Source organism: Lucilia sericata, unplaced genomic scaffold (assembly GCF_015586225.1).
Source record: "Lucilia sericata isolate MDLA Ls3-8-SP2 unplaced genomic scaffold, ASM1558622v1 Contig000840F_arrow, whole genome shotgun sequence".
Taxonomy (NCBI): Eukaryota; Metazoa; Arthropoda; class Insecta; order Diptera; family Calliphoridae; genus Lucilia; species Lucilia sericata.
The window spans coordinates 157601-185505 of record NW_023994832.1 but is presented as its reverse complement, the minus strand read 5'-3'; the positions used below and the strand labels follow the sequence as shown (position 1 = coordinate 185505).

General features: G+C 30.6%; 1 protein-coding gene across 6 annotated transcripts in view; it reads left to right on the top strand.

Moving 5' to 3' along the window:
• LOC119608475 (glutamate--cysteine ligase) overlaps nt 1-26658 on the top strand; it is a 38394-nt gene extending 11736 nt beyond the window's left edge. For 4 of the 6 annotated variants that reach the window (XM_037962912.1, XM_037962914.1, XM_037962913.1 and 1 more), the window contains exons 3-5: nt 23292-24970; nt 26049-26230; nt 26310-26658. In XM_037962912.1, coding sequence (XP_037818840.1) covers nt 23294-24970; nt 26049-26230; nt 26310-26487 — 2037 coding nt within the window. In that variant the 5' untranslated portion in view covers nt 23292-23293 and the 3' untranslated portion in view covers nt 26488-26658. Of the gene's footprint in view, nt 1-13530; nt 13572-19194; nt 19208-23291; nt 24971-26048; nt 26231-26309 lie in introns of those variants that run through there. The other 2 variants (XM_037962915.1, XM_037962917.1) reach the window with 2 other exon arrangements.
• The last annotated feature ends 1247 nt before the right edge of the window (nt 26659-27905 follow it).

Here is a 27905-nt window from a genome sequence, read left to right as displayed (position 1 = left end):
TAGTGAGCTAACCACGTTTGTTAACATTTAGACAACGGATGTGCATAAAGTTTAGATTGCGACAACGAATTGTTGCAATGTTGATAAAGTTGCGTGGTTAACATTACATGTTGTTGTATATGTGTACGTATATACTTGGATGTTATTGAAAAATTTGGTGTTAATTTGGTACCAGGCATGTATATTTATTTTTACCTCTGTGTACTCTCTTAAAACCCCATCCCTGTTTGTTCAACTAATCGTAACTTGATTCAACAAATATTTTTTTATTTAACCGTTTCTTCTAACAATGCACATTAAAATGCACTAAAAATAACGACGTAATTTTATTTTATTTTTTGTTCTACAAACAACGTAAGTAATGTTGATATTAATAATACACTATCTTAAGTAATTAAAAAATATTTTTATTGCTCTTAACTTTATAAAGATTAGTTAACAATTATTTAATTGGCGCCATTAAAAACAAAATGATTTTACTGTTTTATTTTTTACGTAGTGAAATCATTTACATACAAACTTCAAGTTGTAGGAAATGTTATGAGAAGGTCTTGGAAAAAGGGAGAGATATATTATTAAATTAAACTAGATTCTTATTTAAAAACACGTGACCAAATAAAAATTTTTAAATAAATAATTTGTTTTTATTTAATTTATAGAATTTATTAAAATTGAGTAAAATAAAAATTCAGTTTAAATTTATTGTTAAGTTTGTCACAGGTTTAACTTTTTATTTGGATTTGATTTCAATGATCCCTCTATAAGAGAGGTTTAGTCTTCTTTTTTACTCTCCTATTGATCACCTATAATCTTGCAATACCCTTTGGGCCGTTCTTCATTAAAGTCCGATTAATTCGATGCAAAAAATCCTTTGATATAAAAGATCATGTGAGAACATTTTCTAGCCGCCATAACTAAGTAGCGGGAGAGACAAAATCCAAACAAGATCGTGTAAATTCACTTTTTATCAGTAAGGACTAGGCAGTGGTAGAGACGATCTCTCCTCTCCCTCTTCTTTCTCTTTATGATGACAGATTTTTTCAAAAGTCCGATGCAAAAATCTTTTAATATAAAAGATCAGGTGAGATCATTTTCTAGTCGTCAAAACCACCCACACAGACAAAATCCAAAAGATCATGTAAATTCACTTTTTATTAGTCAGGACTAGGCAATGGTGAGACGCTCTCTCCTCTCCCTATACTTCCTCTATATTATGACAGATTTTTCAGAAGTCATTTTAACAATATTAAGTGCAACTTCTACTTCAATATCGGGTTCTATTCCAATATCGGGAAATAATTAATTAGTTCGTCATAAACAGAGTCATCCATATGTCTCAGAAGATCTTTTAATTACATAAAAGATCTTGCAATCGTCCTCAATATTCTATCAGTCAATAAGGGACAGTTGTGGAAAATCACCGACCTCTAATTACTTGTTATGATAATTTTTCAAAAGATATTCCGATCAAACAATGATCAGAAATCTTTTTTGATATTCGAATTGTACAAATCGTCCCACGGGAATTGATGACTTAATGAATCTTCCTGATCTTGGTGTGATTGTAATCCGGTGGAAAAGAGGTGCTACCAGTAGCTCTAGTCTGTCCAGACTATAAACTGGTATGATTGGACCTGGTTCTAACCAGAGAAACTATCATATCTAGTACTACGGGAACTGGTAGCCCATAAGGCAAGGTGGACTTTGTTCCTTTTTTGGGGAGCTACCTTTGGGAGCTACGTTTTCGAGGGTTTTAATGTAGATCTTATTATGCTATTATATCTCCCAGTTTAGTGTCATCTGTATAACAACAGATTCGCGCAGACGTTCGTTTTTAATGTTCCACTGTACCACGATTTTATATCGACGACCAATGTCTTAAAGTTCTCGAGAGTTTCTGAGTCCGGTATGCGATCAGCCTCGTTTGGTTTTTGATATCTCTTTCGAAATCATTTGTTGTTTTTAAGGAGATGTCTAGTGTTTAAGAAAACGGTAGTTTGTTTGGTTTTTCCGGAATTTCAATGTAGATCCCCATACCTGTTATGTCGATCAGTTTAACAACAGATTCCCGCAAGAAGTTTGTTTTGATCCCATCCTTTAAGACCCCCTTAAGAGCCTTTATTGCTTCTATCCTTTATGTGGTATATCCATTTTAGTTTCCGATCAAGCATTATCCTATGGGTCACCGATATCCTCTTGTCCATGAACCGAGATTTAGTATAGGCATAATTTTTCGGCTTTCTTTGTGAACAGGCAGATTTTCTTCATAGATGGATTGACATTCAGCCCTTTTGGTTGAGCCTAGCAGAAATACTTTGGATCTTGACCTTAGAAATATTAACACTTCAATGCAGCAGTAGACTCTTCTAAATTCTTTATCGCTTTAGAGCCTTGGACTCAATTGAGCTCTGGCAGCTTATCCACCTATTCCTTAGTAAGTGGTTGATGCAGTAATGAGCGCTTGATCAACCTAGAAATGGTCTAAAGATTGAAAACAACTTCGATGTTAATGCAGTTTCCACAAATATAAGCTTTCCGGATTCAGGTTTTGTTCGATATTTTGCATTTAACCATGCTAATGACTAGTCGTTCTAAGGTTTAAAGAAAAGTTAAGACTTGAGTGTCGCTTTTGCGAATACTACAGGGTATTTTGTATTCGTTTTAACCTTATCATACATCCATTTTACCACACTCATGTTTTGTGTGTTTTGCGAAACCGCCAACATTTGTCATGTCCGTCTTCTTTATCAATTCTTATCTAATGATTGATATATCAAATATGTAGATATAATGTTTGAATACTTAATCATTTAGTTGCGTATATAAAGCGACATTTTCACTATTTGAATGCATAAATTATAAATGCTCTTCGATCATACAATAATTCTCTACTATAAACAAATAAAACTTTAGTGCTGACTCACGATTATTGGTTCAATTCTTTTCGTTAAGTGTTATTTTTGTGTGCGCATACCCATTAACAAACAAATAAATTCAAATGAAAAATTATATATTTGTTTAATTTTAGCAATGCATAAATACAATACTGAAAAAAAAAATATATTAGCAAATTTAAATAAATAAACATAATTCTGAAGGCAAAATATACAATTTGTTTTTCTTCAATAGCGGCTAGTTTGCGCATGTTTTTTCGGAAACTAAAATAATAATATTACAAATTAAACAAATGAAGGCCTTGAATTTAAACTTTGAATTTGAAATTTTAATTGTTATTAATAATAGGGGCTTTTTTTAATCACTGGATTTATTTTGGATTTATTTTATTTCAAGAAAAAAACTATCTTTGGAGGCTGAAATTTAGTTTTGGTCATCATAATCTGAAAATACACTGTATATGCTAATAGAAGGTCAAAGAAAAATTAATTTTAGTGCAACAATGGCGGTTCTGCAGCTAAAAGAAGTAAATCCAACTTGGATTTATTAAATCCAAAAAAATAGTTGGATTTAGCTAATTTCAATATGGCAATGCTTTGTATTCATAGAATAAAACCAAAATAATTTAAAAATGATTTAATTTGTTTTATTTTGCTATTCACCAATAGATGGCAAATATTTTTTAAAATGTATAAAAATAGGAAAATAAACAAAATTCATGTAACTTAAATATTTCAAACATGATATTTCAGTGCAAATACCAATTTTTGCAACAAATTGTTACAAATTTTATGGAAAATTTACAAATTTAATATTAAATTTTGAAATAACTCCATCTGTCGGCCGCTGCTGACATTGTGATTTGAAATTTGTTTAGCCTCGATTAAAACCTTTTGCTTTATCCACCTGGCGTACAGAGGGAGAACTAAATTTTGGATTTAATAAATCCAATTGTTTAAAAAATGCTGCTAATATTACTTATTACCATTTAAAATTAATTAGTTTTAAAATGTTTAGAATAGCTTTCCAACAAAATTTTGGATCTAATTATAACTATTTTAAAAAAATTAATTCAAACATTGTTGCTATTTAGTTCAGATATTTAAATAAAAATAGAACTTATTAATTTATGTATATTTTTAATATTAAAAAAATCTGGCGCGACATTTTCTATTTTCAAATATTTTTTTCTTTACTCGCTCACGTTTAAATAAAACAAATATTAAACCCACACATTTGATTTCTAGGGCAGTGGGTATACATACTATATATTCATATTTAATTAATTAAAGTGGGAAAATATTCAAATTGTACAAAATGTTAATGGAAATTTTTGTTTTATAATTTTTATTTTCTTTTGAAATTTAAGTAATTTCTAGTTATTTAACTAATATTAGTTACATATGCATATTATTTCAAACCTCCACCTCCTTCCCTACTAACCACTAACTATTTAAATATGCCTATCAACAATACACGTGTCCTTATAAAAACAGGTTACATTTGTCTATAAAATATACAAAAAAGTACTATTTATTACATACATGTTTTTCTAATTTTTTTATAACAAAAGTCCACTTTTTTTATCTTCTTCTTTTTTGTGAAACACTTTTTAAGTAGGACACCCGGCAATAGGCGTCACTCTAGCAAGAATAAACAACCACATTTTCAAACTGTTTTTTTTTATTAGACAAAGTTGTTTCATATACATTTTATTTGGCTATTTTATTAATATATTATTTTCTAACAAAAAAATGCTTTAGTATCGCGTGCTACACATGCTTGGTGCCAAAACAACAACTAAAACAAATATTTTTTTTTAAAAATAATATAGAAAATTAATTGTTTTTTTACTTCTAATTACTTTTAAACGTTTTAATGTTCTAAAACGACTTGTTAATAACCCTAATGGATTTGTTTCAATGTTAGTTTACAAGGGGTTTCCGGAAATAACATTCCTGACTAACACTGATTGGAAGATTCTTAGGAATTACGTTCAGGAAACTGAGTTTCTGAACACTGAAAAATAATTCTTTCAGTTTTTTTTTCATGATAAGGAGCGCACGACAGGCCCGATAGTGGCCTAGGTGTATTTCTTCGGATTTGATATAGTATACATCCTCCTATCGACCTACCTACCTACCCTACCTACAAAGGGTTTGTTTTACATGGGCTATAGCCTATAGTCTGCTCTGCACTTCAGTCTATATTGTACTACAGTCTAGTCTATAGTGTGGAGTACTGTCTATCCTATGGCCTAGCCAACAGTATAGACTACAGTCTAATCAATATTCTTTACTAGTTAAGCATGGACTTCAGACTAGTGTATAGCCTTGTCTATAGTCTACACTGTAGACTAGTCTACAGTCTAGTCTAATCTATGGTCCAGTCTATAGTCTATTCTATGGTCCAGTCTATAGACTAGTCTATTCTATGGTCTAGTCTAGTCTAGTCTAGTCTAGTCTAGTCTAGTCTAGTCTAGTCTATAGTCTAGTCTATAGTCTAGTCTATAGTCTAGTCTATAGTCTAGTCTATAGTCTAGTCTATAGTCTAGTCTATAGTCTATCTAGTCTAGTCTATAGTCTAGTCTATAGTCTAGTCTATAGTCTAGTCTATAGTCTAGTCATATCTAGTCTATAGTCTATAGTCTAATCTATAGTCTAGTCTATAGTCTAGTCTATAGTCTAGTCTATAGTCCAGTCTATAGTCTAGTCTATAGTCTAGTCTATAGTCTAGTCTATAGTCTAGTCTATAGTCTAGTCTATAGTCCAGTCTATAGTCTAGTCTATAGTCTAGTCTATAGTCTAGTCTATAGTCCAGTCTATAGTCTAGTCTATAGTCTAGTCTATCTAGTCTGTAGTCTAGTCTATAGTCTAGTCTATAGTCTAGTCTAGTCTATAGTCTAGTCTATAGTCTAGTCTATAGTCTAGTCTAGTCTATAGTCTAGTCTATAGTCTAGTCTATAGTCTAGTCTATAGTCTATAGTCTAGTCTATAGTCTAGTCTATAGTCTAGTCTTATAGTCTAGTCCTATAGTCTAGTCTATAGTCTAGTCTATAGTCTAGTCTATAGTCTAGTCTATAGTCTAGTCTATAGTCTTAGTCCTATAGTCTAGTCTATAGTCTAGTCTATAGTCTAGTCTATAGTCTAGTCTATAGTCTAGTCTATAGTCTAGTCTAGTCTATAGTCTAGTCTATAGTCTAGTCTATAGTCTAGTCTATAGTCTAGTCTATAGTCTAGTCTATAGTCTAGTCTATAGTCTAGTCTATAGTCTAGTCTATAGTCTAGTCTATAGTCTAGTCTATAGTCTAGTCTATAGTCCTAGTCTATAGTCTAGTCTATAGTCTAGTCTATAGTCTAGTCTATAGTCTAGTCTATAGTCTAGTCTATAGTCTAGTCTATAGTCTAGTCTATAGTCTAGTCTATAGTCTAGTCTATAGTCTAGTCTATAGTCTAGTCTATAGTCTAGTCTATAGTCTAGTCTATAGTCTAGTCTATAGTCTAGTCTATAGTCTAGTCTATAGTCTAGTCTATAGTCTAGTCTATAGTCTAGTCTATAGTCTAGTCTATAGTCTAGTCTATAGTCTAGTCTATAGTCTAGTCTATAGTCTAGTCTATAGTCTAGTCTATAGTCTAGTCTACAGTCTAGTCTATAGTCAAGTCTATAGTCTAGTCTATTGTCTAGTCTATAGTCTAGTCTATAGTCTAGTCTATAGTCCAGTCCAGCGGTTCCCACCGTTTTTTACTTCGCGGACCCCTTGAGGAATTTATTTAATTTCACGGACCCCCATACATATTTTGATATCTTATTGTTATAAATAATTGTTCATCCGAAAATTGTTTTAGTCCTGGTCCATAAACCCTATAAAATATTCCCGTTCATTGAGAATATTTAGTATTTCGGAAATGTTTTCAATTGCATGGTTTTAAATATAGAATGACTCTAACACGATGTTTAATTTTATGATCGTGAGAGCTTTCATGTTCATTTCTCGTCAAGGTAGCGAAAAGGTTTCTTTATCAAGTATTGCCGACATGTGCTTAAAGAGTCATGTTTCAAAATTTTTTTGCGATTGCATAGGAGTGAGTTGAGTATGTAAGCTAAGTTTTCGGGAAAATATGTGAAAGTTAGACTTCTTCGATGTTGTTGCGGAATGCGTAAAATATGACCTGAACTCTTTGCGAATGTACTGTGAATTTGGATCTTAAATTTGAATTTTAAAATACCTACGAATTATTTCACTGCGTGGTTTTGACTATTTACGCAAAACGCAATGAATTTTCTGATGTTGATTTAATAATATTGGACAACAAAATGAAGTTAAAATCTGTGTATCACGTCGGAATGGAATATTTATATTTAAAATTAACTAGATTAACACTTTTGCTTACAATTTAAAAAAAAAATATTATGAAAAGGTCACATTTCTTCATATTCCGGGATACCAGTATCAGTATTTAATTCTAAGGCAAATCATTATCCGTCTGATATAAAAACCAGAGACAGTAATTGTTATTATTTTTATTTAAAAAAATTAAAATTACAAATTTTATTTGGTTTGTATTTCATTTCTCAGAAAATACAAATTGCTTTTGATTTGAATTTCTTATATTTTCCGTAAAAATTACTGAGAACTTTTTCAAATAAAAATCAATAATAAAAAACACAAATAATTTTTAAACCATAAGGCACAAATAAAAATCAGGCAATGATTTTTATTTTTTGAAATTAATTATAAAACTCATTATGCGATATTTACCTTTAAAACACATTAAAAATGATCGGGTTTAAACAGAGATTAATAGAAAATTGGTAAAATTTCTTTACCACTGATATCATCAACCAAATTTGCAGAAATTAGATTCGAAAATTGGAAAATTAATATTTTTTAGGTGATTTTTATTCTTTGCTTTGAAAATTAAAAATCATTGATTGATTTCTATTTTTTGTTTGAATAAATAAAAATTACTGAATGAGTATTATTAAAAACAACATAAATATTTTTTTATTGAAACAAATAGAATAAAAATTAAAAATAATATTTATTTTCAATTTTTATTATAAAAATCAAGAAAAAAAGTTTATTGAAGAAATCGATTAAAAAAGGTCTGGGAAATATTTTGGTACATTCAAAACATTTCTAGGACGATTCTTTCATACTGATTTTTTTAAGCAAAAATTTCATAGATAATAATTATTTTCTGTCTCTGATAAAAACATTTATTTCGATACATATACATTTATAAAAATAACAAATTACGTAATACTTTACTTTATAAAAGTAAAACAATAAATTTTTAGGGCCTAGCTTCATCCTGATAAACGACCGAAACAATAAAATTCAAAAAGTCACCAACAAATCTGGGATTATTGAATAAAAATTGTGTATTTTAGTATTTACGAAAAAATTGGAGATATTTTTAATATTTTCTAACATATAGAGAATATTTTTTATTCATGATTTTTTTCGTTCGTCTTCGCGGACCCCCTAGGATTTTGCTACGGACCACTAGGGGTCCGCGGACCCCCTTTTGGGAACCGTTGGTCTAGTCTATAGTCTAGTCTATAGTCTAGTCTATAGTCTAGTCTATAGTCTAGTCTATAGTCTAGTCTATAGTCTAGTCTATAGTCTAGTCTATAGTCTAGTCTATAGTGAAGTCTATAGTCTAGTCTATAGTCTAGTCTATAGTCTAGTCTATAGTCTAGTCTATAGTCTAGTCTATAGTCTAGTCTATAGTCTAGTCTATAGTGTAGTCTATAGTCTAGTCTATAGTCTAGTCTAGTCTATAGTCTAGTCTAGTCTATAGTCTAGTCTAGTCTAGTCTAGTCTAGTCTAGTCTAGTCTAGTCTAGTCTAGTCTAGTCTAGTCTAGTCTAGTCTATAGTCTAGTCTAGTCTAGTCTAGTGGCCCCTTTCTTTAGTATGCTTTGCTTATATCATAGGCCCTTCATTTTCAAGGAATGCATTTCTTAGTTTCATTAAAAACGTTCATCGCATAAATTTATAAATTCATACATGTTTTTCTTAAAAAAAGAAATGTGAACTAAATATTTTTTGATTGAAGTCTTTCATCAGACAAATTTTCATAAATTTATGCATTCATGTTCTTTCTAAGAAAAAGAAATGTGAATAAAATAATTGAAAAAAAAATTCAATTACCGCTAACATGCAAAATAGCATGCAGAGAATATAGTTGACCGTTTGTTAGCCTGTTCTAAGATTTTTCGGTAATGATAGAATATTTTATAATGTGCTGAAACTATTTCAGTTTTTTTTTTTCATTTAATGGTCTAATGCAATTTGAAAATATAATATAATAACATCAGTAAAATTCCTAAATGAATTTAGAACTAAAAATATTATTTTTTAAATTATACGAATAAAAAAAGAAAATCTATAAAAAGTTTTAAATTTTAGCATCAAAGGATCGAAAAATGGTTAGAACATATAAAGACAATTGAAAGAGAGTTTAAATAATTTGACCTAGATTTTATCCTAAAGTATATAAAGAACGTTTAAACTTAAATTGAACCGGTTCGTAACTTGTAGAACATATCATTTAATACTTCGTAAATTAAATTTGAAAAAAATACTATGAGTTATAATGATTCCCTTTATAACGTTTCGAAAATGACCCACACGAGACATCATTATAAGTTATAAATAACAAAAAAAAGTGCAATGACTGACCATGAGTATTTAGTTTAATAATAGAAAAAACTGTTAAAAACAAACCCTCTGCAAATAAGTAATTTAATAACCAAATATAAGAACTAGTTAATCATTAGTTTTATAATAGAAAATATAGACATTAAAATTTATAACTTTATACGAAATCAACACATTTTAATAGCCCTGGAAAACTACAAAAAAAACTAGATTTGAATCAGTCAAGTTGTTGTTATATTTTCTAGACATTTTTGCTATTGTTGTTGTTTATATAAAATTAAACATTTGTTTTATTTTTTAGTTTTTCATATAATACGGAATACATCAATATTTCATTTTAGTATTTGCTTTTGTTTATAATCTTTTAACACTTTGTTTATTATTTTTGTTGTTACTATTATATGTATATTATATAGACATTTTTCTATAATTGTATGGATTTTTGTAAAAACATATGAACATCGCAAAATAATAACCACTTGATTATTTTTGCTGGATTATAGGAATACATGTTTAAATGTGTTGTCATTACTTTATACATATACAACTACAAGTTGTTGCTTGTATTATCGTTTTATTTTTTTGTTGAAATAAAATATTATCATGATTTCCTGTAATCGCATTTCTCTTCTTTTCCTACTTCCCCAATACAATTCGTAATAATTATGCACGCAAGAGTATTTCTCTTCAATCGATTTGACATTTAAAACATATGCATTTCAAAATGTTCGACCGAAATGCTGTATTTTTCATACAACATTTTAAGGGAGAGGGGATGAAAAGTTTAAGGAATAATTTAAAGGAATTGATTCAATAAAAGTTATAGAAAGTACAGACGGTAAACTATAGCCAAGACTAAATACTATAATATAGTTCGATCTATAGTCTAGGTTTTAAAGTAGACCATAGTCCAGACTGTGGATAAGATTATAGAACGAAATATAGAATAGACAAGAGACCATACTATAGACAAGGCTATAACCCAGACTATAGATTAGCCTACAGTCCAGACTAGACTATACAACAGACCATAGACCAAACCTACGACTAGACTATACACAAGACTATAGACCAGACCATGGACTAGACTATAGTCAAGACTATTGACCACACTATAGATAAGACTGTTGACTAGACAATAGACCAGACTATAAACTAGACTAAAGAATATAGACTAGACTGTAGTCAAAGTATATACCAGACTATAGTCAAGAGTATATACTAGACTATAGTCAAGACTATATATTAGACTATAGTCAAGACTATATCCTAGACTAAAGTCAAGACTATATACTAGACTATAGTCAAGACTATATACTAGACTATAGTCCAAACGATAGATTGGACTATAGTCCAAACTTAAGACTACACTATAGTCCAGACTATAGACTAGACTATAGTACAGACTATACACTAGACTATAGTCCAGACTATATACTAGACTATAGTCCAGACTATAAACTAGACTATAGTCCAGACTAGAAACTAGACTATAGTCCAGACTATATACTAGACTATAGTGCAGACTACAGACTAGACTATAGTACAGACCATAGACTAGACTATAGTCCAAACTATAGGCTAGACTATAGTTCAGACTATAGGCTAGACAATAGTCCAGACTATAGACTAGACTATAGTCCAGACTATTGACCACACTATAGATAAGACTGTTGACTAGACAATAGACCAGACTATAAACTAGACTAAAGACTATAGACTAGACTGTAGTCAAGAGTATCTACGAGACTATAGTCAAGAGTATATACTACACTATAGTCAAGACTATATATTAGACTATATCCTAGACTAAAGTCAAGACTATATACTAGACTATAGTCAAGACTATAGTCAAGACTACAGTCAAGACTATAGACTAGACTATAGTCAAGACTATAGACTAGACTATAGTCAAGACTATATACTAGACTATAGTCCAAACTATAGACTGCACTATAGTCCAAACTAAAGACTAGTCTATAGTCCAGACTATAGACTAGACTATAGTCCAGACTATAGACTAGACTATAGTCCAGACTAGAAACTAGACTATAGTCCAGACTATATACTAGACTATAGTCCAGACTATAAACTGGACTATAGTCCAGACAAGAAACTAGACTATAGTCCAGACTATATACTAGACTTTAGTGCAGACTACAGACTAGACTATAGTACAGACCATAAACTAGACTATAGTCAAAACTATAGGCTAGACTATAGTTCAGACTATAGGCTACTATAGACTAGACTAAAGTCCAAACTATAGATTAGACTATAGTCCAGACTATAGAGTAGACTATATTCCAGACTATAGTTCACACTATAGATTAGACTATAGTTCATACTATAGATTAGACTATAGCCCAGACTATAGACTAGACTATTGTCCAGACTATAGACTAGACTATTGTCCAGACTATAGACTAGACTATATTCCAGACTATAGACTAGATTATAGTCCAGACTATAAACTAGATTATAGTCCAGACTATAAACTAGACTATAGTCCAGACTATAGACTAGACTATAGTCCAGACTATAGACTAGACTATAGTCCAGACTATAGACTAGACTATAGTCCAGACAATAGACTAGACTATAGTCCAGACAATAGACTAGACTATAGTCCAGACAATAGACTAGACTATAGTCCAGACTATAGACTAGACTATAGTCCAGACTATAGACTAGACTATAGTCCAGACTATAGACTAGACTATAGTCCAGACTATAGACTAGACTATAGTCCAGACTATAGACTAGACTATAGTCCAGACTATAGACTAGACTATAGTCCAGACTATAGACTAGACTATAGTCCAGACTATAGACTAGACTATAGTCCAGACTATATACTAGACTATAGTCCAGACTATAGACTAGACTATAGTCCAGACTATAGACTAGACTATAGTCCAGACTATAGACTAGACTATAGTCCAGACTTTAGACTAGACTATAGTCCAGACTTTAGTCTAGTCGATAGTCCAGAATAGACTTAGTTTAGTCTATAGTCTGGACCTATAGTCCCATACCTGAAGTCCATTCAAAGTCTAAATAATTTATAATTGAATCAATACGTTCACATAACTGTGTGAAAGTTTACATGTGTAAAAAGAGAGCATGGGAGAGAAAAACCAACTGAAACTAATGAGAATGAGATCTGTTAAAGTACAAGTAGTTATATACAATTTACTTTATGACCATTTATTATATGTTTGTTGTTTTTATTACTGTTCCGTAACCTTGACATTCGTTTCAGTTTTCTACTTGTATATTTTGTTGTTGCTACCAAAACCCGGCAGTTTTGGGGGACACGGAGAATAAAAGAAATCTGTAGCTCCTCAGATTACTGAGAATGTAATCACGTTGACAAAGCTGGAAGAATTTTGTGAAAAGAATAACGACTTCCGGAAATGAAATATGAAACAAATATTCAAGTAACTACTCTTTTGATTACATAGGAAGACTAAGGAGATAAATGACTACATGTTGGATTACTTGTAATGTATAAAGTAAACAAATTAGTTACATAAATGTGAATTAAAGGAAGTAATTGTCTGAAATGAATACTCTTGTCACTGGGAAACTGTGGGGCATATACCTCTACACTTCTTAAAGAACTGGGTGTGAATGAGTGTCTAGGCAAATAAGTATTTATATACAATTCGATTTTTTATGAAAACGATTGGATTTTTTTTATAATTTTTTCAAGTTTTCTTGTTTTTTGCTTTTCCATTTTATTTGTTAAAATCTTGTGTGTGTGTGTGTGTGTGTTTGCAATAAACTCGAAAAAAGAAATCAGCGAAAAATATAAGACTTACACAGGGTATTAAACGAAACCAACCGCAAATAAGCTTATAATTATTGGCGAGGGTAAAATGTAATTTCTGTTAACATAATTTTTAAAATTTTTATTATTTTACTTTTAACTAATATTTACTTTTTATTATTATTTTTTTAGGTATTTAACACGTCCCTGAATTTAAGATTATTTTATATATAGTGAGTATGTGTTATTTGTAATTACTTCTTATGACTTGGCTTGTTGTCTAGATATTGATTGATATGTTTCAGTGATTTCTTGTGTTTCAAATGTTTAAGTATTTATTTATGTTTGCTGGGGATTATATGTCTCTTATAATTGGTTTCAGTTCCTTTATTTAATATTTAGAATGTCATTGTTAATGTCTTGTTGCTCTTGAAAATTATATTGAATAGAAATGTAAAATATAAATATTAATACCATGACCTTTAAATAATACAATTTTTTTTTTTATTATTTATTTAAAAAATGATTGGCAATTGACAGAATAAATACAATTTAATTTTATTCTAAAACAACAGAGGATACTTCAAATCCTCTGGAATCCAAAATATATCAGAAAACCTGTAATAGAGGAAATTGAAATGCTTGATTCGTGAAATTCCTCAGTTCCCGATCAATATCTTGCCGGAAATAAACATATGTGTAAAAAAACGCAGTACTTTATTGCTTATAATTCTAATTTACAACAAAAATACTGAAACACCTGTTAATTTTATAATTAAAACTCTAATTATAACTTTACACTAATTTCCTTGGAAAAAAGAAATACTACTAACGGTTTCTCTTTATGGATATTATTTTCGTTGGCTATTTTAAAACACTCATGTTAATATAATTACAATGAATTTTATAAATCGCAGTTGAAATTAATAGTGCACTTATCAAACTTAAAAATAGTTAAAACTTTGAAAATGTGTTGATGGATTTAATTGTTCTTGTTATTATATTCTTCCTTGCACCTAGTGATTCCTTGTTTAATCGTTCACTTATCCACTTCAATTGCTGATTTTGAGGAGATATTAGTTTTAGTATAACTTTATTATCTAAAATTGGAGAAGAAACAACGACTTTCGAAAACATACCTAACTGAGTGTGACAAGAACTGTGTTTGCTTAGACTATAAATAGGGGTCTTTGTCAACTATAGTCCGCAACATATTTTTCTTTAAAAACTTCTATTTGCATTAATTTTAACTTCATCTTTCCCTTTTAATTGTCCAGTTCTAAGTATTGAAATGAGAGAAAGCTGTTTGAACGATATTTAGTACAGAACATTTAGTTTTGATGTTGAACTAAATGCTCGGATATGGATTGACGTCTGTTCTCGTTCCAGCGTTCAATCTTCTAAACCAATTCTCATATTTTGACATTTTATACGTGTCTGAATAAGGAACTCTCCGTCGCCCGAACTGAAACTTATTAAATTCTCTGATCAAAGTTTTTTAGAATAGTCTAGCACCTTTTCGTTTAATTAGCCTATAATTCTGAACATCTTTTACCATTTGAAACTATCGATAGCTTTTTAAGGAATTATTCTCCTTATTTAGGGCCTTATCTATCTAAAAATTCTAGGACCAATTTCAAAACTAAAGCTCCGTCTAGGTTGGTTAATTATATTAAACCCTTACCCACTGAAATCTTTGCGTCAATTGATCTTTACTGTTTTATACTAGAACCTGTTGCAGAACTTTACCTCCGGTAAGGCTAGTTTCAAAACTTTAAGTATCTGTCCAGTTAATGAAATAGTTTTCACTTTAGTATGTTTTTTTAAGACCTGATCATCTATCTATCTATCCATCTATCTATCTATCTATCTATCTATCTATCTATCTATCTATCTATCTATCTATCTATCTATCTATCTATCTATCTATCTATCTATCTATCTATCTATCTATCTATCTATCTATCTATCTATCTATCTATCTATCTATCTATCTATCTATCTATCTATCTATCTATCTATCTATCTATCTATCTATCTATCTATCTATCTATCTATCTATCTATCTATCTATCTATCTATCTATCTATCTATCTATCTATCTATCTATCTATCTATCTATCTATCTATCTATCTATCTATCTATCTATCTATCTATCTATCTATCTATCTATCTATCTATCTATCTATCTATCTATCTATCTATCTATCTATCTATCTATCTATCTATCTATCTATCTATCTATCTATCTATCTATCTATCTATCTATCTATCTATCTACTATCTATCTATCTATCTATCTATCTATCTATCTATCTATCTATCTATCTATCTATCTATCTATCTATCTATCTATCTATCTATCTATCTATCTATCTATCTATCTATCTCTATCTATCTATCTATCTATCTATCTATCTATCTATCTATCTATCTATCTATCTATCTATCTATCTATCTATCTATCTATCTATCTATCTATCTATCTATCTATCTATCTAATCTATCTATCTATCTATCTATCTATCTATCTATCTATCTATCTATCTATCTATCTCTATCTATCTATCTATCTATCTATCTATCTATCTATCTATCTATCTATCTATCTATCTATCTATCTATCTATCTATCTATCTATCTATCTATCTATCTATCTATCTATCTATCTATCTATCTATCTATCTATCTATCTATCTCTCTATCTATCTATCTATCTATCTATCTATCTATCTATCTATCTATCTACTATCTATCTATCTATCTATCTATCTACTATCTATCTATCTATCTATCTATAACCTTATTATTCTTCCAGTATATGTATCCATTCTTATCATTCTGGTAAAGATCTTTGTCTGAATATAAGTTTAGTTGGAAATAAAGCCTGGATAGTCCTAGACTTAGTATAACAATTTTAACCAACAGATTCTTACGTCGTCGTCCTTAATACAAGGAACAGACTAGGGTACGACATTTCGATGGTTACCGATTTGGGACATATATTTTAAGAATTATACCTGCTGGTCCAAGTCTCTAACTAGAGGTAACAACTTCTCCTAGGGATTTAATTTAAAACAAAAAAATGTTGACTTTGATAACCTAATGTTACGAGTAATTAGTTTATTTTAGATTAACGTTTTTTTATTTATTTTGTTTTTTGTTACGTTTTACCCACCTTGAACTATTTTTAAAATTTCCACTAGAGTTGTTTGTTTTAATTGCAAAATTATATATAGATCAAGAAAATGAAATTATTTGCTTAGCACACAAAGAGGGAAGAAAGTTTATGGGTTTTCTGGGATCCTAATACTAAAGAAAGCAACAAGTATTAACAACAATTAAAGAAAGCTCATTTGATTAAATAAAAAAAACAGTTGTTTATAAATTGCAAAGAAATTTCATAAAAAACAACTCTTATCTAAATAATAAACTAGATGTTATTTAATTGAAAATAATAAATAAAAACTGAAACGTGCTTATCAAATGCTGCTGATGATGTCTTATAATTTTTTTATGACAAATTCAATTGTATATAAAGATTACTAAGAAACGGAGGGAACAAACAGAAGGAGTAGTAGGAGTAGGGGGAAAAGAAGTAGAATAGTAGGTCTATCTGACTGGCTGACTGGTGTTTATGATTATTTTTTTAAAACATGTAGTTTTCCATGCTCTATATAGTTAAAACAAGATTGATTCCTTATGTTTTTCTTACAAACAAAAGTTACAACGTTTTTATATATTTGAATAAAATTACAAATTTTTCTTTTTTTTCCCTTATGATTACATTGGAATAAAGAAAAATAATAAAGTTAAATTTATTTAATGATAATATTTTACAAGTTTATTTGCATGATTATAAACTAATGTGATTTGTTATTATTATTTTTTTTTTTCATTATAAAGCTGATGAAATATTCTTTAAATTGCAAAATAGTATTACGAAGTTTTTCATAATTCATTAAATGTGGAAAACTTATACAAACTTTGTAAAGAATATTAATTAAATTTTGGACCATATGGTCCACATTTACTGAAAAATTTAGCTGTATTGACAAAAAACAATGTCTTATGAAATATATGGCTTCCTAATGAAATAGACTTCAGGGGGATTTCTGACAATTTGGCAAAAAATTGTAAAACAGGTCGACACAATTCAGACCTATAAACAGATTTCTAACTACGTACAAACTTACATCTAGGTAGTACAGAGGCATTTCAGGGACTAATGTATACTAGGAAATGTTTTCTTTTCGCTATAATTCAAATATAAAGAACCAAGATGAGTTTAAACTTTTTACCAGAGTGCTTCTTTAAACTTTTATTAATTATGTTCATAAATTATTAAGACTTTATTTTATCTTTATTTTTTTTCTTAAATCACATTCAAATAAATAAATTTTATTTCAAAAAAAGTAAATAAACGTCAAGTGTTTTTTTTTTAACTCTTGGTCTTTTTTATGATTTATAAGACCCATTCATCTATCTAGCGCCAAAGGTGGTTTTTGTAGACATTGTTATCAGCACGTTTATTTTTTAATAATACAACTTTATTCAATTTTGGGGGGTATTTAGAAAAAAAAAAAACTAAATTACATATTTGTATAATTCGCTAAGTTTATTTGTTCAAATGTGAGAAATAATTGTTGGACTAAAGTTCTTTATATAATTAAACTTTTGTATAGAAATTTGTCTAAATGAAAAGTTGCAAAAACCATATTGTTATCAGTTTTTTTTTTTTTTTAATTTTTATATATTTTTTTATAAATTATATTTAAAATGTGTATGTGTGTATATTATTCTATACAGACACATATAATTGAAAGACATTTGGGGTAGTCACAGATAGATAGATAGATAGATAGATAGATAGATAGATAGATAGATAGATAGATAGATAGATAGATAGATAGATAGATAGATAGATAGATAGATAGATAGATAGATAGATAGATAGATAGATAGATAGATAGATAGATAGATAGATAGATAGATAGATAGGTAGATAGATAGATAGATAGATAGATAGATCGCTCGATCGCTCGCTCGCTCTCTCGATGCTCGCTCGCTCGCTGCTCCTCGCTCGCTCGCTCGCTCGCTCGCTAGCGCTCTCGCTCTCTCGCTCGCTCGTGCTCGCTCGCTCGCTCGCTCGCTCGCTCGCTCGCTGCTCTCTCGCTCGCTCGCTCGCTCGCTCGCTCGCTCGCTCGCTCTCTCGCTCGCTCGCTCGCTCGCTCGCTCGCTCGCTCGCTCCTCGCTCGCTCGCTCGCTCGCTCGCTCGCTGCTGCTCGCTCGCTCGCTCTCGCTCGCTCGCTCGCTCGCTCGCTCGCTCGCTCGCTCGCTCTCGCTCGATCGCTCGTGCTCTCTGGCTCTCGCTCGCTGCCTCGCTCGCTCGCTGCTCGCTCGTCGCTCGCTCTCTCGCTCCTCGCTCGCTCTGCTCGCTCGCTCGCTCGCTCGCTCGCTCGCTCGCTCGTTTCGTTCCGTTCTCGTTCGCTTCTCGTTCCGTTCTCGTTCCGTTCTCGTTCCGTTCTCGTTCTAGTTCAGTTCTAGTTCAGTTCTAGTTCAGTTCTAGTTCAGTTCTAGTTCAGTTTCTAGTTCAGTTCTAGTTCAGTTCTCGTTCAGTTCTAGTTCATTTCTACATCATTTCTAGTTCATTCTAGTTGACTTCTAGTTTCAGTTCTAGTTCAGTTCTAGTTCAGTTCTAGTTCAGTTTCTAGTTCAGTTCTAGTTCAGTTCTAGTTCAGTTCTAGTTCAGTTCTAGTTCAGTTCTAGTTCAGTTCTAGTTCAGTTCTAGTTCAGTTCTATTTCAGTTCTAGTTCAGTTTCTAGTTCAGTTCTATTTCAGTTCTAGTTCAGTTCTACTTCAGTTCTAGTTCAGTTCTAGTTCAGTTCTAGTTCAGTTCTAGTTCAGTTCTATTTCAGTTCTAGTTCAGTTCTAGTTCAGTTCTAGTTCAGTTCTAGTTCAGTTCTAGTTCTAGTTCAGTTCTAGTTCAGTTCTAGTCAGTTCTAGTTCAGTTCTAGTTCAGTTCTAGTTCAGTTCTAGTTTAGTTCTAGTTCAGTTCTAGTTCAGTTCTAGTTCAGTTCTAGTTCAGTTCTAGTTCAGTTCTAGTTCAGTTCTAGTTCAGTTCTAGTTCAGTTCTAATTCAGTTCTAGTTCAGTTCTAGTTCAGTTCTAGTTCTAGTTCAGTTCTGTTCTGGTTCAGTTCTAGTTCAGGTCAATTCATATATGTAGATATGTATATAGTTATGGAAAGTTTAAATATCATTTTTTGAATCCTTTTAAACTTCTGTTGTTAGCACTAAAATTGTATAAAATGTGCTTAAATACACATTTATATTTTTTTTATTTATATTATAAAATAAATAAATATTTAATTATTATTTTTTTACGTTGCACACGTTTTTTAATTTACACATTTTTTCGGCATATTTCGACTTTGTATTATCATAAATTGTTGTGTTTTAAAAAGCTTTATTTTTGATTAATCATATTGTCAATTTAATTTAAAATAATATTTAATAAAATAATTGACAATGCTTATGCAATTAAATGATGCCGAACGATATTTAGCATAATTGAATGATAAGAAAATATTAACCACAGATGTGGAATTTTGGCCCCAAACTTAGAATTGTCGGCCTGTTATAGATCGTTTTTGGGGAAATAATCTCAGAAATATTTTAATACATTTCTTTGAGTTTTATACATTTAAATAATAAATGCATTTCATTAATAAGAAAAATTATTTACTGCATATATTTGTATTATTTAATTCATTTTCTTTTAATTTATTATAAAAATTATCAAATTGTTTGTTATGATTCATATTTTTTTTGTCGTCTGTATCTGATTATGACGTTTAAGTTCAAGGTTAATTGCGTTTTATTTTTACACAAAAATTTAAGTCTTTGTATAACCAAATCTGTAAATGGTCTACTTAAAGATGAAAAAAATATAAATAAATTAAAGCCATGCAATGCAATTCATTGGCAAATGTTCAAATTTAAGTAAAAAAAATCGAAAAAATCACAGATAAATAACAATTGTGTCAAAAAAATTTATAAAATTTAAACAAAAATACAAATTGGCAGTCAGTGAAAAAAAATGAGACAACTAACAGCAAATGTTTGTCTGAGGGATTAAGAATATAGAGAAAAAATTAAAAAAAAAAAAATAAGTCGATAATTATTTTTTATTATTAATAATTTGTTAATGATTTCGCTTTAAATTTAACACTTTTGATTTTTATTAACATGCATATTTAATATGTATTTATATTAAAAATCAAAAGTATTTTGAAAAGCTACTATCGGCAATGAGCTCTCACTCTCATTCTCAGTTACTTTTACGCGTACCCAAGCTCTGTTCTCTTTCTCTGCGGATACCTGTTTTAACTGAAACGAATTCTTATTAGAAAGACTATTTCCGTTTAATAAAAACGAATTCAATAGAAAGTTTTTAATTCTTAAAATTTTTATTTTAAGAATTCTTCAAAGATACACTCAATTTTTACCATAAATTGTAGTTTTAAAAAATAAGTTCAAAATTCTAATTTACAATAACTTTCGCTGTCAATCTCGTAATATCTAAATTATACGAAATGAAGTCAACTGAAAATTAAATTGATACAATAAAATGATTATTGTATTGTAGTAATTTATCTAAATATTGCTTAATTAAAATTCTTCATGAATTTGTAATCGTACAATATAAAATTCTTTGGGGTATTCACAGTTTGTAGTATTAGAAGAGAATTTTTCTTTCAACAATCATCGGTAATCAATTCAAGTTCAGTTCTGGTTCAGTTCTAGTTCAGCTCTAGTTTAGTTCTAGTTCAGTTCTAGGTCAGTTCTACTTCAGTTCTAGTTCAGTTCTAGTTCAGTTCTAGTTCAGTTCTAGTTCAGTTCTAGTTCAGTTCCAGTTCAGTTCTAGTTCAGTTCTAGTTCAGTTCTAGTTCAGTTCTAGTTGAGTTCTAGTTAAGTTCTAGTTCAGTTCTAGTTCAGTTCTAGTTCAGTTCTAGTTCAGTTCTAGTTCAGTTCTAGTTTAGTTCTAGTTCAGTTCTAGTTCAGTTCTAGTTCAGTTCTAGTTCAGTTCTAGTAGTCTAGTTCAGTTCTCTAGTTCAGTTCTAGTTCAGTTCTAGTTCAGTTCTAGTTCAGTTCTAGTTCAGTTCTAGTTCAGTTCTAGTTCAGTTCTAGTTCAGTTCAGTTCTAGTTCAGTTCAGTTCTAGTTCAGTTCAGTTCTAGTCTAGTTCAGTTCTAGTTCAGTTCTAGTTCAGCTCTAGTTCAGTTCTAGTTCAGTTCTAGTTCAGTTCTAGTTCAGTTCTAGTTCAGTTCTAGTTCAGTTCTAGTTCAGTTCTAGTTCAGTTCTAGTTCAATTCTAGTTCAGTTCTAGTTCAGTTCTAGTTCAGTTCTAGTTCAGTTCTAGTTCAGTTCTAGCTCAGTTCTAGTTCAGTTCTAGTTCAGTTCTAGTTCAGTTCTAGCTCAGTTCTAGCTCAGTTCTAGCTCAGTTCTAGCTCAGTTCTAGTTCAGTTCTAATTCAGTTCTAATTCAGTTCTAGTTCAGTTCTAGTTCAGTTCTATTTCAGTTCTGGTTCAGTCCTAGTTCAGTTCTAGTTCAGTTCTAGTTCAGTTCTAGTTTAGTTCTAGTTCAGTTCTAGTTCAGTTCTAGTTCAGTTCTAGTTCAGTTCTGGTTCAGTTCTAGTTCAGTTCTAGTTCAGTTCTAGTTCAGTTCTGGTTCAGATCTAGTTCAGTTCTAGTTCTAGTTCAGTTCTAGTTCAGTTCTAGTTCAGTTCTAGTTCAGTTCTAGTTCTAGTTCAGTTCGAGTTCAGTTCTAGTTCAGTTCTAGTTCAGTTCTAGTTCAGTTCTAGTTCAGTTCTAGTTCAGTTCTAGTTCAGTTCTAGTTCAGTTCTAGTTCAGTTCTAGTTCAGTTCTAGTTCAGTTCTAGTTCGGTTAAAGTTAAATTCTACTTCAGTTCTAGTTCGGTTGTAGTTCAATTCTACTTCAGCTCTAGTTCAGTTCTCGTTCATCTTTAGTTCAGCTCTAGTTCAGTTATAGTTGTGTTATAGATCAATTCTTGTTCAGTTCTAGTTCTAATTTACTGTGATTATCGCTATTTTTTCATTCTAAACTAAGTTCAAATATAATTTATCTCCATTTCCCATCTTTACTCAAGCATGTATAAATTTCTAAATTTATTTTTTCAAACTACAATAAATAATTTTAAAATAATTACATTTGTAACTATTTAAATGTTACATGTAAATTGCATTTTCTATATATGTACGTATATATGTATATTTTTTTGTATTTAGACTTTATTGAATCAATTAGTTTTATTTACCAGCATTCCAACAAATTGTACATTAGAAAACAATAGTTTTTAAAAATGTTAGAATTTAGTTGCATTTTGTTCATTAGTTGGCGAGGAAGTTTTTATTTTAACATTTAATTCAATTGTCTTTATTTGTAAAAAAATAAAAAGATAAAAATCACGAATTGTTGGCAAACATATAGAAATTTAAATGAACTAAGTTGAGTGAGTAGTGAGTACGTAAATATAAAACGCAATTCCGTAAAAATTTAATTATACAAATACAGCAAACAATACAATACAAACATATAAAAAAAAACATGATAACTTTTAGTTTTCATTACAAAGTGTAAACTGTCTGTGTTTTTTATTGTCGGGGGAAGAGCAAAGGAATTGATTGTTTTTCAGTTTCTAACTGAACTTTATTGTTTGTAAATTTTCAAACATATTCTGAGAAATTTACTTAAAAGGTTCGATAAACTGTTTTTTATTTTAATTGTTTGTCTTTTTATTTATCTCTAGTGCAGTTCTTGTTTAGTTCAAGTTTGCCTCCAGTACAGTTCTACTTCAGTTCTAGTTTAGTTCTAAGTTTTTTAATATATCTGTAAAAAAATCTAACTTAATTTTTCTTTAAATCTTTATTTTTAGTCATGGGTCTCTTAAGTGAAGGCAGCCCCTTGTCGTGGGAAGAAACAAAAGCACATGCTGAGCATGTGCGAGAACATGGCGTAACACAGTTTATAAATCTCTATCACAGACTAAAAGATCGTCAGGGTGATGTCCTCAAATGGGGTGATGAGGTGGAATATATTATTGTTAAATTCGATGATAATAAAAAACAGGCCAAAGTCTCGCTCAAGGCTCAAGAGTTGTTGGCTAAATTGAATGAAAAAGAAATGGCTGATCCACAGGGTGTTAAATCTCTGTGGCGTCCAGAATATGGTGCCTATATGATTGAGGGTACCCCCGGCAAACCATTTGGTGGTCTAATGGCACATTTCAATGTGGTAGAGGCTAATATGCGCTACAGGCGTGAAGAAGTCACGGAGCTATTGGAAAAGGACGAATGTGTAATGTCCATTACAAATTTCCCCCGTTTAGGTTGTAAGGAATTCACACATCCCATTTATAATCCCCAGCCAGAGGATCCAACCAGTTCGGCAAAATCTCTATATTTCCCCGATGAGGCCATATATCCAGGTCACCCACGTTTCAAGACCCTGACACGCAATATACGCATGCGCCGCGGCGAAAAGGTGGCCATAAAGCTAAAAGTATTTAAGGATGAAAATACCAAACTACCAGTAGAAGGTAGTCCTCCTATGGAACCAGATGTAGTATTACTCGATGCCATGGGTTTTGGCATGGGCTGCTGTTGTCTACAATTAACATTCCAAGCCTGTAATATAACAGAGGCTCGTACCTTGTACGATCAATTGGCCCCGTTGTGTCCCATAATGTTGGCCCTCACAGCAGCTTCACCCATTTACCGAGGCTATTTAACAGAATCTGATTGTCGTTGGAATGTCATTAGTTCCTCGGTAGATTGTCGTACTCAGGAAGAAAGAGGCCTTAAACCCTTAAAGGAAAATAAATTCCGTATAGCTAAATCTCGTTATGATTCTATAGATTCTTATCTCTCACCAGAGGGTGAGGAATACAATGATGTTCCTCTAACCTATGACGAGAAGGTCTATAAACGTTTGCGTGAGGGAGGCATTGACCATTTGTTGGCTCAACATGTGGCTCATTTATTTATACGTGATACAGTTTCTCTATTCAGTGAGAAAGTTCATCAAAACGATGAGGAGGATACCGATCATTTTGAGAACATACAATCCACCAATTGGCAAACCATGCGCTTTAAACCACCACCACCCAACTCGCCCATAGGTTGGCGTGTTGAATTCCGACCTTGTGAGGCTCAAATAAGTGATTTTGAAAATGCTGCTCTAGTATGTTTTGTGGTTCTTCTTACTAGGGTGATACTATCGTATCAATTGAATTTCCTAACACCCATTTCAAAGGTCGATGAAAATATGCAAACAGCTCAAAAGCGTGATGCTTGCCGCAAGGAAAAGTTTTGGTTCCGCAAAAATGTACGCAAAACTCATCGTTTATCGAATGGTTATGCTAATGGTACTCTACACAATGGCAACATTAATGGAAGTGCAAATGGTACTGCTGCTACCAATGGCTCTACGAATGGTACCGCAACTAATGGTTTGAATGGTAGTGACACCACTAATGGTTATCATCATCAAACGCAGAGCGATTATGATGATGATTTTGAATTAATGTCGATTGGTGAAATTTTCAATGGAAAGGTGAGACATGAAGATAGAAAATGTTCAATATTGGTTTTCTAGTTCAGTTCTAAGTACTAGTTCAGTTTTAGCTCAGTTCTAAGTTCTAGTTCAGTTTTAGTTCAGTTCTAGTTCAGTTCTAGTTCTAGTTCAGTTCTAGTTCAGTTCTAGTTCAGTTCTAGTTCAGTTCTAGTTCAGTTCTAGTTCAGTTCTAGTTCAGTTCTAGTTCAGTTCTAGTTCAGCTCTAATTCAGATCTAGTTCAGTTCTAGTTCAGTTCTAGTTCAGTTCTAGTTCAGTTCTAGTTCAGTTCTAGTTCAGTTCTAGTTCAGTTCTAGTTCAGTTCTAGTTCAGTTCTAGTTCAGTTCTAGTTCAGTTCTAGTTCATTTCTAGTTCAGTTCTAGTTCAGTTCTAGTTCAGTTCTAGTTCAGTTCTAGTTCAGTTCTAGTTCAGTTCTAGTTCAGTTCTAGTTCAGTTCTAGTTCAGTTCTAGTTCAGTTCAGTTCAGTTCTAGTTCAGTTCTAGTTCAGTTCTAGTTCAGTTCTAGTTCAGTTCTAGTTCAGTTCAGTTCTAGTTCAGTTCAGTTCTAGTTCAGTTCTAGTTCAGTTCTAGTTCAGTTCTAGTTCAGTTCTAGTTCAGTTCTAGTTCAGTTCTAGTTCAGTTCTAGTTCAGTTCTAGTTCAGTTCTAGCTCAGTTCTAGTTCAGTTCTAGTTCAGTTCTAGTTCAGTTCTAGTTCAGTTCTAGTTCAGTTCTAGTTCAGTTCTAGTTCAGTTCTAGCTCAGTTCTAGTTCAGTTCTAGTTCAGTTCTAGTTCAGTTCTAGTTCAGTTCTAGTTCAGTTCTAGTTCAGTTCTAGTACAGTTCTAGTTCAGTTCTAGTTCAGTTCTAGTTCAGTTCTAGTTCAGTTCTAGTTCAGTTCTAGTTCAGTTCGAGTTCAGTTCTAGTTCAGTTTTAGTTCAGTTCAGTTCTAGTTCAGTTCTATTTCAGTTCTTGTTCTGCTCTAGTTTAGTTGTAGTTCAGTTCTAGTTCAGTTTTATTTCAGTTCTTCTTTATAGATTGCTTTGTAGAAAAAGTAGATGTAATTTTATTTTTCTTATTTTCCAGCCTGATTCATTTCCTGGCTTAGTACCACTCATACGCAGCTACTTGCAGTCAATGGAAGTTGATACCGATACTCATTGCACCATCGAACAATACTTGAGATTTATACAAAAGAGAGCTTCAGGAGAATTAATTACAACAGCTACCTGGATGAGAGAGCAGGTCTTAAATCATCCAGATTACAAGTAAGTTTTTTTTTTATAAACAAGTTCATGGCCAAAGATCTTATTTAATTCACATTTTTTTTCTTGTTATTTCTTATAGGAAAGATTCCGTTGTTAGTGATCGTATTAACTATGATATGTTAAAGAAAATACAAGATATACAAAATGGTAAATTAATCGAACCTGCTCTGCTGGGACAGGGTAATCATACAAAAACGAAAGATTTCATACCACCAGCTATACAAAAACATTTGAATGGTTGTTGTGAAAGTAAATGACCATTTCAATGGGATGAACAAAATAATGGTGACGACAATAGTGATAATGAACAGCAACAACAGCAACCAGTAGAAGATATAGACAAAAAGTAACATTGCCAAAATTGAAACAAACTAGACCACAACAACAAAAATGAAAAAAACATTAACCAAAAGTAACAACAATATTGACTACATATACAAAAAAGGAGAAGACATGCCTAGACCGCTAGCAAATAAACGGCATTCAGTGTGTTTTAACTTGTTAAGGAAGTAAACCACTTTATTGTGAATTTTTTTTTCTTTATGAAAAAAAAATTAACGTTTGTTTTAAAGAATGTTTTTGATATTTTTATTTAGTTACTTTTTTAAAATTCCAAAATAAACTATAAACAAACGCTAAATAAAAAGCAATTTAACAAAAAGTTGGCAAAGCTTTTGATAAACGAAATTCCTTAAAACCAAATATATGAACAAAATAAAAACAGAGTGTAGAAGCAACAACAACATTTAAAATGCTGTTTTCTAAACTTGAATGAATTTTCTCAAATTTACTTAAACACATCAACCTAAAATAAAGAGAAATATATTTTAACGTTTAACGAATTTTTTCTCTTTAAGGGATTTTTTTTTACAATTATTTTCAAAGAAATGTTTTTAAGAAATTTTTGGAAAATAAAATTAAAAATGGAAGCAAGGACTATGTTATTTATACTATATACATTATTATATAAATATATTTTTTATTATTTGTTAAATTATTTACTTAAAATGCATACAAATAGTTAATAATAACAATTTAAAACAAAACAAAAAAACATATAAACCATAAGTGTTTATTTATTTACTTAAAGAAAATATAATAAAAATATAAAAAACATTTTAATAATAAATAAAAAAAAATCGATATAAATATAATACTTAAGAAAATTTGTTTGGTTTAATTAAAAACAAAATTTCAAAAAAAAATCTACTTCATAAAGAGATTTTTTATCTTATGATCAAAATTGTTTAAGATTTAAAATTTTAGACATGATTTTTAAAAATGTCTAAAACTGTTTTCTATATCCAAAAAGTCTGTTATTAAAACTGAAAATATTAAAAAAAATAATAATAAAATTTTCTTTATTTTTCTTTTAAACAAAAAATTAAGTTACCAACAAGATCAGATTTCTGTTAGTTCGGAAAATTAAATAGAGCACTAATTGTTGGTTTTATAGAAAAGAGCATTTTCAGTTATCTGCTTTATATTGCCCGATTTTACATATTAATTTCAAAATAATTTTTATTTTTCTAATTCTTCGCTTTGTACTATATAATAAACTATTTGTATTAGCATTTATTCTATATATTATTTTGTTTTAGAAAGTCTCTGTTATATTTTTTTTTAGTTTTATCTAAGCATTAAATACAAATTATTAATTAACTATTTTTATTTT